This window comes from Dermacentor andersoni, chromosome 8 (genome assembly GCF_023375885.2).
Source record: "Dermacentor andersoni chromosome 8, qqDerAnde1_hic_scaffold, whole genome shotgun sequence".
NCBI lineage: Eukaryota > Metazoa > Arthropoda > Arachnida > Ixodida > Ixodidae > Dermacentor > Dermacentor andersoni.
The window spans coordinates 46,420,087-46,437,069 of NC_092821.1; the positions used below are offsets into that span (position 1 = coordinate 46,420,087).

Below are 16,983 nucleotides of genomic sequence, written 5' to 3' on the forward strand. Positions count from 1 at the left end.
CACTCATCAATGCAAAGTTGTCTCGAAGGCTTGACATTTTGACAAAATTTTGAGCAAACAATGTTTTTTTTTTCTTTAATTCGCGCTGGACGTGAACCTTAAAAGTTAAAATACGGCGCAATTCCCATTTGACGTAATTGGGCACAAAAATAAATTCTGCACATGAAAATGCACGCTGATTGCAGGTGCGTACAACAAGCGTAGATACGAACCGCATGAAATACTCCGCGCGATGAGCAACAAATACCGCTGTGGCGACTCCGGTTAGGCGCGCGGCGAGATCACCGAGATTGTCAACCCCCGCGCCGTTCCACCGTGGTGCAGCGCCATCGCCGGCACCGCCGCAAGATGGCAGCACTGCCCGGCGAGCGCTGCAGACAGCGAATTGGAAGAAGCAGGGAAAGGAGGAGGAATAAGGAGTGAGGGTGAAAAGTGAGGGCGGGACCAGATCGGTGGTCGGCTGGAACCCTGGAATTTCAGAGCGTCTCTGTTACTTCATCTCGGACGGGCCGGTGCGTGCCAGTCGCCTTGGATCGAGGGCTTCGAGCTCGGGTTCGCCGCACGCGGGCTGCGTGCGAAGCGCTTCAAAGGTGTGAGGTCGCAGGGCGCAGTGCTTTCGCTGTGGACAGGTTTGTCGAGCAAGCGCACAACCTGGAGAAGCAGCTGTTTCTTTTTTTTTTTTCTAGAGCTCCGTTAATTGTGGCGCTTGGCGGACAAAGTTCCTTCCTAATTGCCTTGATCCTAGCTAGATATTTCCACGGTGATCATTGAATATATGAAGAAGGACGTATGCATCATTTATTTATGAAACGTTAGGAGCCAAAACTGCGGCCTGTCTTCACTATGGATTTCAAGGACATCAACGACAGTCTGGCCAACGTCACCGAGTTGGAACCGTTCGACTTTTACCAGGTAAGAAAGGCGACACTCTATTCGCTAAAATCATATGTCGCCATGTAAATGATTTCCGGGAGTTTCAGCACCGTTTCTGTATTTGATCATTTTCTCTGAAATGAAAAAAAAAAACAATGAGATATTTAGCAAACACACTACCTCGCGATACTTCTTTACGCGATAGCGAAGTGTATGCTGAAGTTTTCTATTCCTAAGTACGAAACAGATTTGGTACAACCATTTCATATATGAAATTACGTTGCTGCAAATTTTAAAGCGCCAAGCAGAAGCCCGGATCATACCTATCGCAACCAGTTTGTCGGGGCTTATGATGCGCTCTCAAAAATATGTGTAAGAGTCAAAAAGTCTTCTACTGCAAGCTTCCCTCCAAATTGCTAAAGTGCACTATTTTAGTGCATGCTCAGCAAGTACGCTCGCGCTTTTGTAGATGATATTCGTCATGTACTCGGAAAGACATTGGTGCACTACAACGTGTCGAAGAAGGCTTTCCGACATAAATTGTATAATAGTGCCAAAAATACTGGAAAGCAACACAGACACAATAGAAAATTAAGGTTTTGGCACAGAAGCACAAACGCCAGCTCCATAACCAGCGAGAGGCACATACACAACTCCAGTCGACAGCTGGTTCGTTAGTGACTGCTTTTGTATCACCTATCTCCCGTACAAAAGGCACATAATGGACGAAAAAAAAATCCAGTTAGCCTTACGTGGGCACATCTTTGCATAAATCAAGGATATTTTAAGACTCCTGCTGACATCTTTGAAATGAAGACCATCTAATATCGCGCAACAAACACCTGTTGCCGCTCTTACTCCGGTCAATCGTTATGACATATCCATCGCGTCTGCTTCACACCTTTTCAGATATTATGAAAAGGCTGTTTTAAGGTGCCTTTGTGTCCGACAGAAGTTTTACATTTACTGTTTTCTTAGCATGCGCGAAAGTTGAGAAAAATAGTTTGTGAATTCCTTGTATCAAGAATTACACTTGATATTTTACTGTTCAATAACTAACTTCCGGTAGCCTTCGTTACTCTTAAGAATATTATAGGACCGATGGTGATCGTTAGTAACTGAGTTCACATAATCTAGAAGAGTCAAAGGATCACTTTTCTTGCACCTTCAAGCTTGATATTCTCTAATCAATGTCCCAGTAAATTGCCGCGTAGCTCATCCAAGAAAATATTTTAATAATATAGTCCAGACATTAAATCACGATATCGTTGTTTGCATAAATGACTCTAAACCAATGACACGATCCAGGAACTCCTCTGTCTTACAATCATTTGTACTTGAACTCAGCCCCCACTCGTGCTCTAAATAACCTTCATAGAATCGCTTCAGCTTCAATTGATAACTACGCATGCATATGAGGTCGATGCTTCGAAATGGTTTGTTGCAGCAATTTATTGGACATTTTGCGTTAACGCGTTATGACCGTTCCACGTCACATCACTTAGAATTCTCAGGGTGCGATTCAAACTCTTAGAAAGGTCGTACTTGCAGCTAAAAAGGCATTTTGCTCCACCTACTTGCCCAGGCGTACTGAAACGTGTAACTATTGTGGTGCGGAAGGAAAGTGAGCGAAGTAAAACACATCCTGGCACCCGTCCAGTCAATGTATGTTTCCGCGTCATTATTTTTTTTTTGCGTTATTATACTTGTACGGGAAATTAATACTGTCCCATTTTGTTAGGCAACGAGAATTCCTTACAATTTGCATACCACCGCGTCTACGTTGCCGCACTTCAATAAAGTCCACTTCCCTAACAATCAAAGACATCTTTGTTTCTTTTGTTATGCCAAACCTGGAGGCAAATTTCAGAAGTCACGTTCTCGTTTCAAACTGAGCAGATCCCAATAGTGGCGCGGCAGATTGCAGCTTACCCGACTCAAGTAAATCATGATTGTTCTTATAGCGTTCAATTGAAAGGAAGTCGAGGCCGAAAGGCGAGCGGTGCGGTAAGGACTTTGTAAGTGCCACGCTCTTTTTTGAAGAATCGAACGATAAAAACAGTCATGGACTACTAAGTATATGAGCTGACATCTTGCAACCGATCTAGCCTGCTTTACTTGAGGAACTCCTGGCTTAGTACTCCGGAGCTTATAAATAATTTTGTTCTCTACCGGTGCACGATTCTTGAAATTTTTCTATTTAAGGGAAAAGAAATTTGAATGCACAGAGTGTAGGGAGCAAGGCATATATTAGGTGATCGGTTGTGCTTTACACGAATTACTGACATACCAAAATTTAAAAAGGCACTAAATTAAAATAACAAAACTGTATCTCAGCAATAAGAAATGACATCACAATTTTTCAAGCTGCATCTGCTGAGGCAGGTAAATCTGCTGAAATTGCAACATTTACAATGCTCTGAAACCTCTCGCCCATTTCCGGGGTGTACGTTTGTGAAACCAATGTAAGCATTGTACCAATGTCGCCTGAGCTGTGCAGTTATATGTCACATTTGGCCGCTTTGGGTGCTCAAAGAGACACAGTTTTATAACGAAGATGTCTGTGTTTGGTGCAAAATTATGGATTTCTAAAATTTGTGCTTCAGAGTATTTTTATAGTACTGCTTTGCCAATTTTTCTCAAAAAAAGAAACATAGAGGCCGCAAATCTAAATTTCGCTTCCTACAGTGTTTAGAATTCAGGTTTTCTTATACATACCTCAAGTTTTATTCGAATCAGTTCTGCGGTTTTCCCATTAGAGCAGTTCGGCTTTTTACATGTATTTGAATATCAAAGTCGTATGTGCGCCCGAAATAAAGCTTCCTGTTATTAACTAAGATCAATGTCTCGGCGCAAGTGATGTTTTTCTGAAGAAAAAAGAATTGAATCTAACATGAGGAAACTTGGCGCGTTTTGCTGCATTAGTGGGTCGTAAGTTTCAGAAAATCACATGAGCGTCTAGAGTGGAAAGGTCAACGTGCGGTATAAGGCTTTTCTTTTTCGTTTGATAATACATCCTAATGTTAAAAAGCAAAGCTAGAAAAGTTTTTTTCATGCACACAAAGAATATGATACGAAACAATTGATGCTTTTGTATGTGATACATAAAGCCAGAAATACAATATTTGGCTTAACTGAATAAAACATCTCTTAATAGATTACTTGCCAATAAATGTCCCAAGACGTTCTTTGATTCAAGCTTCTCTTACTCACAAATGGTTATGCAGTTATAGGTTACAAATCAAACCCGAAATAAAAGCATCATAATATACGGCAGTTGACAAAAGTTTGCAGGTGGACTAAGCATTTCCACTTACGAGTAAACTGAATTATGTGTGCCAAGTGAGTAATTAGTCTTCGAGATAATGAAGTAAAACGTCGCAGTAACACGACGTGAAAATGTCCTCATTGTACCCTGCCTTTTTTTTTGGATGCCTAACTTTTTCATAGTGTACGCTCTAATTCTGGTAGCAGTACCAAGGCCTCAGTGCTGAAGCAGAAAGCACGCTATTCCCCACCGAACAAATTTCAACCCACCTAAGCCCACCGAGACCCAGATTCGACGCCAATCATTCCACTTTTTTACTTGATATTTACATTATTGACGTGCAGTTCTTTTTTAATTTGAAGAAATTGTTCATTTACGTTGCTCGTACACTGCTGGGTCGCAAGAATGACGTCTATGCTTTTTTGTCAAGACTAAAGTGTGAACTAGCGAACTTTCGCGCTTAGTTGTGCAGCATTCTTTGTGAGTAATGTGTGCGTACTCTGTGCGCTCTTTATGGAACATTTTAATGTTGTGCTTCCTCACTCTTCTCACCTAGAGTGCTTTGGGTCGACCCACTTTTGTCAACTTGTAACGAGCATTAAAGACACACTCTGACACTTACGAAAAAGTGTTGAATGCGCCCAGAAGAAAAGACGACAACGAGGCTGAAGGACATATTGTTTTAGATTTCTTAATACGGCAATGTTGTCAAACACACCAAGTCGACACAATAATGCCATCTGGTGGGGAGTAAAAGCTAAAACGTCAGTCATACTGCTTTTCACGGGAGTTATATGTAAATTTGAGAGACACATTTTAAGCTTGCAGCTCTCTCATTTCAAATAATATAGTTGCACATAAGTGACGCAGTTCATTTTTCGCTGCAATCAAAAGCAAAGAGGAACGTAGAAGTGATCGCTGCTAAAAAGATAACTGTGCCATTTTTACAAGTCATAGTGAACAGCACAGCTGCAAGCCGAGTAGTCACTGTGAAATAACGGTACCATTTCACGACATAATGCAAAATATTTCGTACTGGCATCTGCAGAGCCACAGCATGTGGCTGGAAAGAGTAGATTTTCTTAACAAAAGCTAGATTTGGCAGCACATTGGCACTGAATCTGCTATGCGGGGCTCAATCTTGATGACTGTACAGCACCAACGCACACTACCATTTTCATTACTGTGCAGCACACTTGATCTTCGGTGAACTTGGTTTTTTCCCGAACCCTGTGCTTCATCAAGTTATGGAGGCAGGGGCACGACAAATCCTGGAAGCTTCAATTTATTGTTATCGAAATTCGTAAAGAGTGTTATTTTTGGTAATTAGAACACTTTAAAAGATCTACAAAATTCGATTGAATCAGCTCACTACGGATCAATTATCCTCCCAGGAGGACGTCATTTGCGAGAAAAAATTGAGCAAGTGAGTGATTAACCTAACTGATTGCTCGACTTAACTTTAACGTTGCAAACTCCACGCAAATGTTAAACTTGGAATGTTGCAAGTAGCCATCACAACGGCCTATTTACGTGTGTCTACAGTTCGAAATGGGCATGTCGACCAATATAACTGGCATCAAATTATTGCTTCAATTTACCTGATTACTCACGTCGCACCGCAAAGTGGGTGTCCTGGTGCCACCCCCCTGTGACGTAGGAGGGCTGCATAAAATAAAGATGCGCCATGCGGCGCCATAGAGGGGCCTGTCTCGGCCCTACTGGTAAAGTAACTACTATTCCATTTGCGAGTGGTGCCAGCGACCAGTCAGAATGAGCTCGTGCAAAGAGGGAAGTTGCAACAGCTTCATTGTACGAAAGACTTCTGCGTGACAAGAAGATTGGACGGAGAGCTGCGTTTTGCGTTGTCGCGTGGCCATCAAAGGAATTGAACAATTATTTGATGCCATGTATAATGAACCACACGGCCATGTTGAAATATAGAAATGTGTAACTAGATTTCTACGGCGATTTGTGTCAAGTTTGAATTAGGAACATGTGCCGAAAATTTTGTCGCTAATAAGTTTATATTGTGATTACATTAATTACGGACTGGATTGCTTTTATTTTTCTTGCACATAATGATAATCAGATAACTAATTTGTGGTGACGTAGCTTGATCAAAATATGTAGGTTTCTCTAAAAACATTTATGAAGTTAGAAAACACCCTTTATATCAAGGATTTGTGGAACGCTGCCATAAAAACCTAAAAAATAATATTTTTCTTATGTGTTCTTTTGAGTAAATGTCTGAAGTGCTCTTCGAAATAATTTAACACATTTACTCGGGAATGATCAGCTTGGTTTACAGATTCTTTTTTTAAACAACTGTATAAGTCGGAAATTGTTATATGAGGTCAGCCCAACCTACGTGCCGCAGAGAGGTTATTGACGATCACCCTCCTTGTTCTTAAATAACTTCATTAGTTATTTAAAGGTGAGCAAAATTCTAGCAGGGCATTATTGTCGCTCGAAAACACACAGTGTTTTCTCGTTAACAACTTCCGTTAGAAATTTGAGTATGACGGTAAGTAGTTGTTGCGTAAACACTTCTGAAAGGTATCCCTGCGCCCAATCATTTAGTACGTGACCCCTCACTCCATCTGCTACAAAAGGTCGAGTGCTTTACTGTTATTTTAGTTTGTTCCACCATTGTGTATCATCAAATACATTAGTCTGCAAAAAATATAAAAATATCCCGAATAACGCCGATCTTCTTTGTCTTCACTGAAATCCAACTCAGTATAAGTGATTCAGTTCGGTACACCATAAAGCATACCTTATGCTTCATTATGTCATTGCACTGCTGGTAATATCACAATGACATATCTGCTATTGCAGAAAATAAATTATGCAGTGCAGCTATCAAGGCGCTTCTCATCATTGCAGCGACAGCCAAATTCTTCACAATTCGCCTGATTGCCAAAAGCAACTAAATTAACTTCTCTATATTGCAGCCCAGCATTAATTTTCTCGCAGGAAATATGAATTTCCATAATGAGAGCCGGAATATTCTACAGCTAAAAAGCCCTGCAATTTCTTCTTACCTTGATAGTCTTCGGTATTTTCTTGATCAGGCCACTCAATATTCTTGTTGACATTTAGAACAGATAATTATAATAAAAAAGAATTCTGGCGGCAATACACGAAGGTCTATATATTCAGCGACGATCGTGATTTTATTACCTCCTAAGCAAAGTAATGCAAAAAGAAAGCTCATCACACCATGCAAACTATTTTTTGTAAATTGCGAACTACGAAATATCGAGCACAGTTTGGATTGTGCATCAGAAATATTAGTAAATTCCCTCGTCTATTGTCAAGGACCGGTTGCTCATTCGGAGATCATATGGTGTTGCAACACTCGGCTAGCAACGAAGATTTTCAAAACCCAACTTTGTAAACTCAATCTGACTAATGCAGTCAGATACAGTATAGAAGCTCCACATCTCAACAGAATTTCAATTCCACAAGACGCGCATGTGCTCAATGCCAAATGTTATGTTGCGTAATTTATAGTCCAATGCATGCACGCATGCAAACTTTCTTTTTACCATCTGTGCTCTTTTGACAGCGCCATTCGAGAACTGATAGGAACTGGTGAAATACCCTGACAACCTTGTAGACGAAAATTTACACAGGTACAGATGTGTATGTGTGTACAGGTGTGGTACGTGCACGAGCCACAACGTCCTGGATATCATTTACCGGACGATTGTCCCCTCTCCTGCAGCTCGTTCCGGTTACCCAACCGCTTGCCGGAGTCCCATCAAATGCTCGTAGACTAATATATATATATATATATATATATATATGTATGTGTGTGTGTGTGTGTGTTTGATTGGGTGTTATAATGTTTGCCATGAATATACGTCAAACCGGCTTTCTGGTTTAGTCGGATGGGAGTTTATCTGGTCTTGAAAATCCGTTATCTGGTAATGCGGATTTCTGACAGCGCATATAATGGTTATTTTTTTTTTATTTATTTGTACTTACTGCCGCCTCAATGAGGCTATTGCAGGAGTGGGATGAAGAAACGTACAAACATTTGTAAACAAGCTTGCGTGAATTGTTTCAGTGGTACTGAACGAATGTAGACCGGTAATGAATTCCAGACTTCAATCGTTGATGGAAAAAACTGTATTTAAAGGAACCGGTGCGGGCAAAATGGTTGACATATTTAGAGCATGGTAACTCCTCGTACATGAGGGTTTGGAAGAAGTCAAATGGTTACCTAGAGAGGACAGGCGAGGAGAATTGATTAACGTGTGAACGAGTTTTAGGCATTCAAGTTTGCGGCGCTCTGCATGAGGAGTGAGACCAAGTACGGGAAGAGAGTAAGGCGGTTAAAATTCCTTCTCATAGCTCCTACAAACAAAACGCGCTGCCTTTTTTTGTACTGATTCTAGTTTTTTGACGTCACAGTGCTTGGATGGATTTCACACAACGCAGCCATATTTGAGGATGGGGCCAATGAGGGTCTTATATGTAAGATGTTTAGTTTCTTCAGGAGGAAGACGCAGCGTACGATGTAAGTAACCTAATCTTTTAAAGGCCTCGTTACAGGTGACATCAATGTTACATCAGCGAGGTTCATGTAACTGGTTAGCCGGATAATCGGGTATTCGAACGAGAATATTCGGTGCCTCCAACTCTTCATTCAAATATTCGATTTGTTTCGTATGTGTTAAAGTATCATGTGCTAGGAACCATAATTCACAGCCTAGAAAAGACGCTGTGTATTAGACAGTTCCAAAAAGTGTCCATTGATTCCTCATCAATACTTCCGCTTATGCTCCTTGTGTTCCTGGGTACCGGCAGACGGCTGCTTGTATTGTTTGTGCAAGCATGTCTGCACCTTTAGGCGTTCACTATGTCTGTGGAGCAATAATCTACCAACTTTCTCACGACGCTCGCGTACGGCATATTCCGAACAGCATATCTAAAATAAAGAGCTTAAGGGATACATCTCATTACTCTGGTTAACCACTGAGCTTTGAAGTCGCCCATAAGATGATTGCTAACCTTCTCCATAGCGTCGCCGTGCGATTTTCCTTAAAAATTATTCCTGCAGTCTCCGTGCAGTAATGCACGAGCGTTCTCAGGCCTGCGATTAAGCTCTACGACCACGCTCTAGGACCCTCTGATACCAAATGCAGACACAACTCAGCTTGCATGAATTATTCGCTTTGCCGATTTTTCTTTACAGGCGGTGGTAACGTTAGGTCAACAAAACTACATAAGGAAAAAAGCAAGGGAACAGTGAAAGGGTACATACATCGATTTAGCCGGATGTTCATTACTCCACGAGCAAAGATGTGCGGAAATTTTCGGCACATTTACGACACAGATGGCGTCTTAGCTAATGACGTAAACGAATGCCCTACTTAAACCTTAACTCATTTGTCGGGAGAAAAATGAACTCACGGCTGTTTTTATCTTTTTATGCAATGTAACCTAGCTAATATTAGCCGAGCTGTTAAATATAGAGGCATAATGTTCGATCGGAGAAGTTGAGCGTTTTGTCACCAGACCGTTCAGCCACGAGGATTATTATTGTTTGCTATTTGTGCAGCTAATCGGATGGCATTCTTTGACATTCTTTTTAAATTCAGACCGTGGGTTCTGATGAGAAAAGCTAAAGCAACCCGCTGAATCAGTTTTATCGCAGCAGCTCATGCATGAATACTTTACCGCGCTCCAATCGTAGCACGCGAAATACGAGCTGCGTGATCGCGCACCCGCAAACAGCTGCACCAAAAATAGCGTACAGCGCGAAGCACAAGGACTGCGATAGACGGCATACACAGCGCTGTGTATGTCGTCTCAGCCCTGTGTATGTCGTCTCTCGCTGTCCTTTTCCTTCGCGCTGTACGTTATTTTTGATCATGAATTACCAACTAGCCCAAGCAACCACCCTAGCAGCACCAGTAGTTTGAAAAGCGACATTACGGAATTCATCTCGCTGCTTGACTAGGCTGTCGCCTAGAAGGGGCACACTATCGGCGCTGGCTTCTGGTAGTCACAAGCTGTGTGTTCCGCGCGACGATTGCAGCCTTTCGCATTGACCAGGTGGTTGTCCATTTAGGTAATGAGCGGAGTAATGAGCGGAGTTAATTACTTCAAGCCACTTTTGGGAAGGCTGATGTCAGGACGTCCAGCCGACACCCTTTGGATTTCGCGGGCTCTAATAAACGTGCGAAATAAATTATTGTGCCTGGGAAAGCGCGATGAGAATGACTGAATAGTTTTCTTTAGGACACAACAGCGATTACTTCATCTTAGGTGGCATCGTGAATTAAAATTAAAAAAATGTGCAAAGCTCGTATACTTAGCCTGTATTTACCACACGAAATTTACTTTGGCGTTGGGTGCGAAAGGATTACTGACAGGCGTAAATTTCACTCACAATCGTGTATCAGCTTTATTTAAGAGCTTCTGATGATAACTGGAACGTCCTGTAGAAGGGAATATGCTTGTTACTGAAATGCATCCAACCAAATACAATACCCGACACAGCATGAGCAAGTTATTGATTTTTCATTGTTTATTAATAGTTAGTTTGCCATCAATAGCGCTACCCGGGTGAAAAATTGTTCATTTGCAGCAGGAAAGCATCTTGAAATTCTCCAGGAGTGTAGAAACCACAAGCGTGAATTTTGTGTTGGTGCAAGATATGACACGCGGTGTACGCAAACGTCCTCTAAAGAAAGAACTGTATGCAGCCTTGGCCTGTAGCAGAGCTTCATTGCCTCTATACGTGAATAACTATATAAGGGAATGCACGGGATGGCAAATTGCATTTCATCGTGGGAAATACCGACTAATGAACTCCATTTCTGCATTTTGTGATAACGCAGCAGTCTTTATTTTGCAGAAAGAATACAAGAAAACTGAAATCTCCCGATAAAAGCAACTTCTTTTAGCTGTTACTATATTTCCTGCAGTTGAGCGTATGCTCTACGAGCTTGTGGAGGAGGATTTGCTGGCCACGTTACTACTATTAGTATTATTACCTTAACGGTTTGTGCAGGTTAGGCTGTCAGTTGAGTACTTTCGAGGGCCTTCCACCATTTCACGGCGCCCAAATTTGTCCAAGCTGGAGCTCGAAGAGATACGCCTAACAGCCAACTGACACGAGGCTCTGTATTGAACAATATATGGAGGGCAACTGGTTAAGCTGGTCAGTGGCTTTTCAGATTTCATGAACTGGAGGCGCTATGTTCTTTAGCATACCTGTAATTTCGTCACGAAGTTCCCCTCTGGCACCTGACACCACATATTGAATGCATTAGTACCTGGGATCAAAAATCTACAGCTTCTGACTAGCGCACACCAAACTGTGCTGGGGGTCGCGGTTAAAAGGAATGTGATAACATATATATCTATAGTTACAGTTTGATCCAACTTAATCGATCACTAAAGCTCCAGATTTATCGTCAAAGGAACTTAGCAGGTCGCCGTCAATTGAAGCCAAGAAAATGTCACACAGCTCATGAGCGACGCAGGACCCAATGCATATCCCTTGTCGTTGAACATACAATTCGTCGTTAAAAGAAATAAAAGTAGACTTGAAGTAAAATTCCAATAAAATCATAAAATGGCCAATGTGTATGCCCACTAGATTCTGAAAATGTACTGGGCCGTTGCGGTGAATGCAATCCCTAACAGAGGCACATTACCTGTTGAGGCACTAAGTAGAAAAAATCAACTACGTCTACTGAAAAAGCGTGTGCAATAGAGGCGTTTCCTTTCAGGAATTGAATTACATCTCTACAGCTCTTAGTCGTGAAATGATCATTCACTTGCAACGCTTTCAAGTTCTCTAAAAGAAACTGGCTAACTACCTGCTGCCAAGAGCCTTTCTCGCTTACGATGGCACTGAACGAAATTCCTTCCTTATGAGATTTCGCTGTGAAAAACAGGGTTAAGGAAGCACCTTTCATTCACTTATTGCCTTGAACAACTTCGAAAGATAAAGTTCTGCGCAAAGGGCTACAGCTTGTTTCTTGACTCTTGTTGCCTTTTCTTTGACTAGGACAAAGTTCTTTTCTACAGCTTGTTGTGCCTTGTCGCTAAACACACCTCTTGAGAAGACCATGAAACGTCGTTCCTTATCAGACTGAAGGAGCTTGAGGTTATTTTTTTTTTGAAAAAGTTACGACGGTCCTTGTAGGGTCTCTGGACTTGTTGGACCGCCCTTTGTTGGGAGCTTGCGTCGCTCTTGTGCTGTGTGACATTTTCTTGGCTTCAATTGACCGCGCCCTGCACAGTTCCTTTGACGATAGGTTCTACCTTAAGGCTTTCAGATATGTCGATGATATCTAATTCTTTTAAACACTAACCATAATTTTACTGTTGACCAGTGCATTAGCCAGATCTTAAATGTTTTTAGACTCCATGGGAAGGACATGCTATTTACACATGAAATCCCTTCCCATGGCACTCTGCAGTTTTAGATCTGTCTTTAGTTTTTGACAGACCATGTATGTTGGCAGTATAGCCCACGTGCCCAAAAGGAATTGTTACAGTATGATTCGGCACACTCAAAGCTAGTTAGAAGAGGAATAGCCACTCTTTGCCTTCAATCTGCTCTCATTAAGTCGTGCCCCCACGCGATGCAGACTAGCTTTGATAAGCAATTGGTGAGGCTACACACAGCCGGATACCCGAACTCGGTCGTTGGGACGGTGTCTAAAACGTTGCTCCAGAAGGTGAAGGGAAAAAGGCATACGCCTAGGCCCGACCAAAAACGAGGCAAACCCGCAGTGGTGCCATACGTCCACAAGCCTTCCCACAACTTGAAGAAAGTCGCTACAAGGTTTGGTGTGCTAGTTGTTTTCTCGGCACCACGCAAGTTGGCTGGACTGTGTCCGCGCATAAGCCGCGTTGACAAAAAGTCAGGATGCCAGAAAAAGCGCACTAGAATGTACGAGAAATGTGTGACGGGCGTTATATACGAAATACCGCTAATATGTGGGAAATCATACGTTGGACAAACGGGGAGATGTGTTAATGACCGGGCCCGGAGCATGAATTTTCTGTAATCAACAAAGGTAATGCGCATTTACCTGCGCATTGCACGGTTTGCCTGGAAGGAACATGTCAGCCACTACTGCGCGAGATAAAGATACTTGGCAGGAGTGGTGATACGTTAGCAAGAGAACTTTTGGAGGCACATCACATAAAAGAAAGAGTCACGAGTTGTATTAGTGACACGTCTGTTTTTCTGTTTGAAAACGAGTTGCAAATGTTGAAAACTTCACTGTAATCACTATAGTCAACACTGATGTAGGCATGCGCATTTGTTCATTCTCCCTGCACTGCTGTGAGAATAAAATCAGTTGAAGTTCGGCGCTCAATCTGTCGTTTCGTACTCTTCCTTCCTAAGCCTTTATTTTCTTTTTTTTGGCGCAACAATGTATTCATTATCATATAGATCGCGCATTGTTTGCTGCTTATAACGAGTACATCTCACTCGAGCCCAATTGACGTCCAACTTTCTTTTGTTATTGCAAAGAAAACAAAAAAAGCAACAAGGGCGTTGTGCTCGATCCTAAGCGTAAAAAAATGAAACTCTGATCGAAATGCGAGGTGGGCTAGCGTTACAGAATCGGTGCAAAAATTACGAAACTGAGCGAACTGAAAAAAATCTTTATCTAGTGTGAGCCGACAGTCCGGCTTTCAGATTTCCAACCTGTGTGAGCATATGCGAACGACATGCTGTGGCAGGGTTTTGTGGGATTTGGTCCCAAACCACTTGGAACTTCAAGGCTTTCTTAGATCCAGTTAAAATAAATTATAGGGTTTTACGAGCCAAAACCACTTTCTGATTATGAGGCACGCCGTAGTGGAGGAGTCCGGAAATTTTTACCCCCTGGGGTTCTTTAACGTGTACATAAATCTAAGTACCACGGGTGTTTTCGCATTTCGCCCCCATCGAAATGCGGCCGCCTTGGTCGGGATTCGATCCCGCGACCTCGTAGACACGAGCCCAACACCATAGCCACTGAGCTTAGATCCAATTAACTATACATAATTTTAGTGAGTGTAGCGAAATTTCATAAACAACGCACACATATCCTCATTGGTAAATTCTTGGAGCACCTTCAGCGGATACAATATTAGGTTTTCGTTGATGAAGCGCCGTCACAGACTGACATGACTGTCTCGTTGTTGATATTGCATATCGCAGTCCGGTTGAAATCCGAACTGTATCCGGTCTGTCAAAACACAGCTTGCCGCAGATACATTTCGAGCGGAAGTGGTCGCGACGCCATGGTCTCGCGTATACCTGGAATCAGTTATCCCTTGCTTCCACCCGTACATGTCTGCGCATGGACGAACACTCCTTATCGTTTACAAGACGGCATTACGCTGCCATGCTGCAAATTCGGTTACATTGTGAGGGACTATAACACTGCATTGGTTTGTTCACACGCAATATATTTTTGTGTTTATGCGTGTAAAGCATGGTAGAAAAGCAAAGCATTCATCAAATTTTTACCGTGTTACCCGGCCGTTAAGAGCACTATGGCGATTAAGCAGGATCGTGTAGTATATAGCTTATTTGAACTGGGACGCGTGAAGCTGACAAACACGTAACATTCTGTTGTGTCCACTGACGTAAAGTACGTCTTATACTGTACTTTCCAACAGGCCTCTTCCACTATGGTTGAATCAACGACTGCCAGCAGACGCTGTGATAGTTCGCGTCCTATGGCTGGTAATATTGGAATCGGGTTTCGCGTCACGTCGGTTTGAAACTACCATACAACAACAAGCAGAGACTGTGAATTTTATGTTTGGGATCGCCAATAATCTTGTCGGTACGAACACCGTGCGCATTTGTTTAGTTCATTATGCCACCACAATTTTTTTTACAATACAAACCTTATCCCCTCACAAATGCAGAATGGTCTCGCCTTGAGCCCTATAACAGGGACGTCATGCGTACTGTCAAAAGGTTCGCGTAAATGATTCCAGTGCCAATCTCACAGGCAGAGATACTAAACACAATTTATAAGATCGATGGCCGAACGTCCTTCTGCGCGGTTGCCTAACGCCTCAGTATTTTACTTAGCTGTCGGGTTGGCCCAGCTTGTCAAATATGAGGTGCCATATTCTACCCGTGATACATGCACACGTCCCCCATAGGATAGGCGCAGCCAACTGACTACAAACCTTTCGGTCATCTCCACTATACGATTCCTCGTCAGGTAATGGCACTGAAAGCCCACCTAGCGTCCACCAAGCGATTGCCGCAATTATTGCACGTGCCTATGCTTTCCCAATAACGATGTCGTGTACTTCTTTGCCTACAGCTGCCTGAGGTAAGCCAGACCTCCTCGCATCAGCCCGACAACGTGCCACAAGTAATTTTTGTTGAAATTGGCGCTCAATGTTCCGGTGGCGCAAGAGTAGGCTTAAAGTCCCTTGATAATTTGAAAGTACTGCCACTCTTCGAACTCTGCCGCCGCCGCGCGACCTCCTCGCCTCCTCCTCGCCACTTGCACGTCCCCCCCGCGGCTACCAGTTTTGCCCCCATTTTTCTGCACGACGATTGGTCTCCCTGCCGTTGACCTTGGAAACGCGCGAATCTTGCGTTTTGCTTGTGTTTTTTCTTTTTTCTTCTCGCCATTTTTCTCCTCAGCAAGTTGGCTTGGCGCTCTAGCTTGGCGTAGCGAACGTTTTACGCTGTCTTTCTTGCTCTATGTGCCAGCGCTATGCCGTGCTGTTGCGAATATAACTGCAGCAAGAATCCTGAAGACGGTTAGGCCGTTTTATGATACCACAAGGAAAGCTTGACGGCTTGCGCAGCAACCAGTGGCTGCATAACATTGGTCGAAAGAACTTTGTTCCGACAAAATACAGCGTTGTTCGCGGGCTGAGGCACCTTTCTTATTGCTTGTAGCAAAGCGTCCCGTAATGCATGTGTTTTTTTTTCCTTCTTCCGACCTGCTCACCAGAGTTTTTGTTGCGGCAAATTGCACGTTGCATAAAAATGCGGTTGTCCTCAGTATGCTTAATATTCTGCGGCGGCTTCATCACCTTGAACGTCGCGAACTGTTGTTATTCAGTCGGAAACGCAGCCCTATAGATTCTGCTTTCCGCTGTGAACAATTTTGTGCGAAGATACAGCCTCTCCATCGCACTTTTTGCGATTGTTAGGATCCGCTGCCTATTTTTCTGAAAATTGAAATAGTGCTTGCAAAGGTGCTATTATTTCTAGCTTACGTCGATCTGTGCGTCAGTCAGATACAATGAATGCAAGCTCTGAAAAAATTAGTTTCAAGTATACCCGTGATATTGCAGGTGATGAGCGTTAGCCAGTCCACATTGCTTTTTTTAAGTTTTAAGGCGAAAGCCTTTAGATCCCTATGCTTCAAGGTGACGTTGTGAACAGAAAATATCACGTAACCTAAGGAAGGCCAGAGGCGACCCAAAGCATGTCCGCCCCTGTATAAGAAAATGATTAGCCAAATTAACTAATAATTCATTATTGATTGAATTAAGGTGGATTAGAGTGTATTCAGGAGGATTAAGGTGCATGAACAAGGAATGAGGTGTATTAAAAAAGATTAAGGCGGATATGGTGGATTAAAGTGAATTAGGGTTGGTCGAATATTAAGACCGATTAGGGTACATGAGCAATGATTAGGGAGGATTAGGGTGGGTGCAGCATTAGGGCCTGTTAGGGTAGATTAAGTTAAACCAGGGTTGATAAAGGAGGATTAAGTCAGATTATGATGGATTAGGGTTAATGGAGGCGGATTGTGGTGCATTAAGGAGCTTTAAGGTGCATGAACAAAGACTAAGATGGAGTAGGGTGGATTAAGGTT

General features: G+C 42.7%; 1 protein-coding gene across 1 annotated transcript in view; it reads left to right on the plus strand.

Moving 5' to 3' along the window:
- Positions 1–267: 267 nt before the first annotated feature.
- The window catches only part of LOC126526167 (cardioacceleratory peptide receptor-like), a 229,294-nt gene continuing 212,578 nt past the window's right edge, over positions 268–16,983 (plus strand). Inside the window, exon 1 of the mRNA XM_050174118.3 lies at positions 268–912. Within this exon, the coding sequence (XP_050030075.1) occupies positions 844–912 (69 nt within the window). The 5' untranslated portion in view covers positions 268–843. The remainder of the gene's footprint in view (positions 913–16,983) is intronic.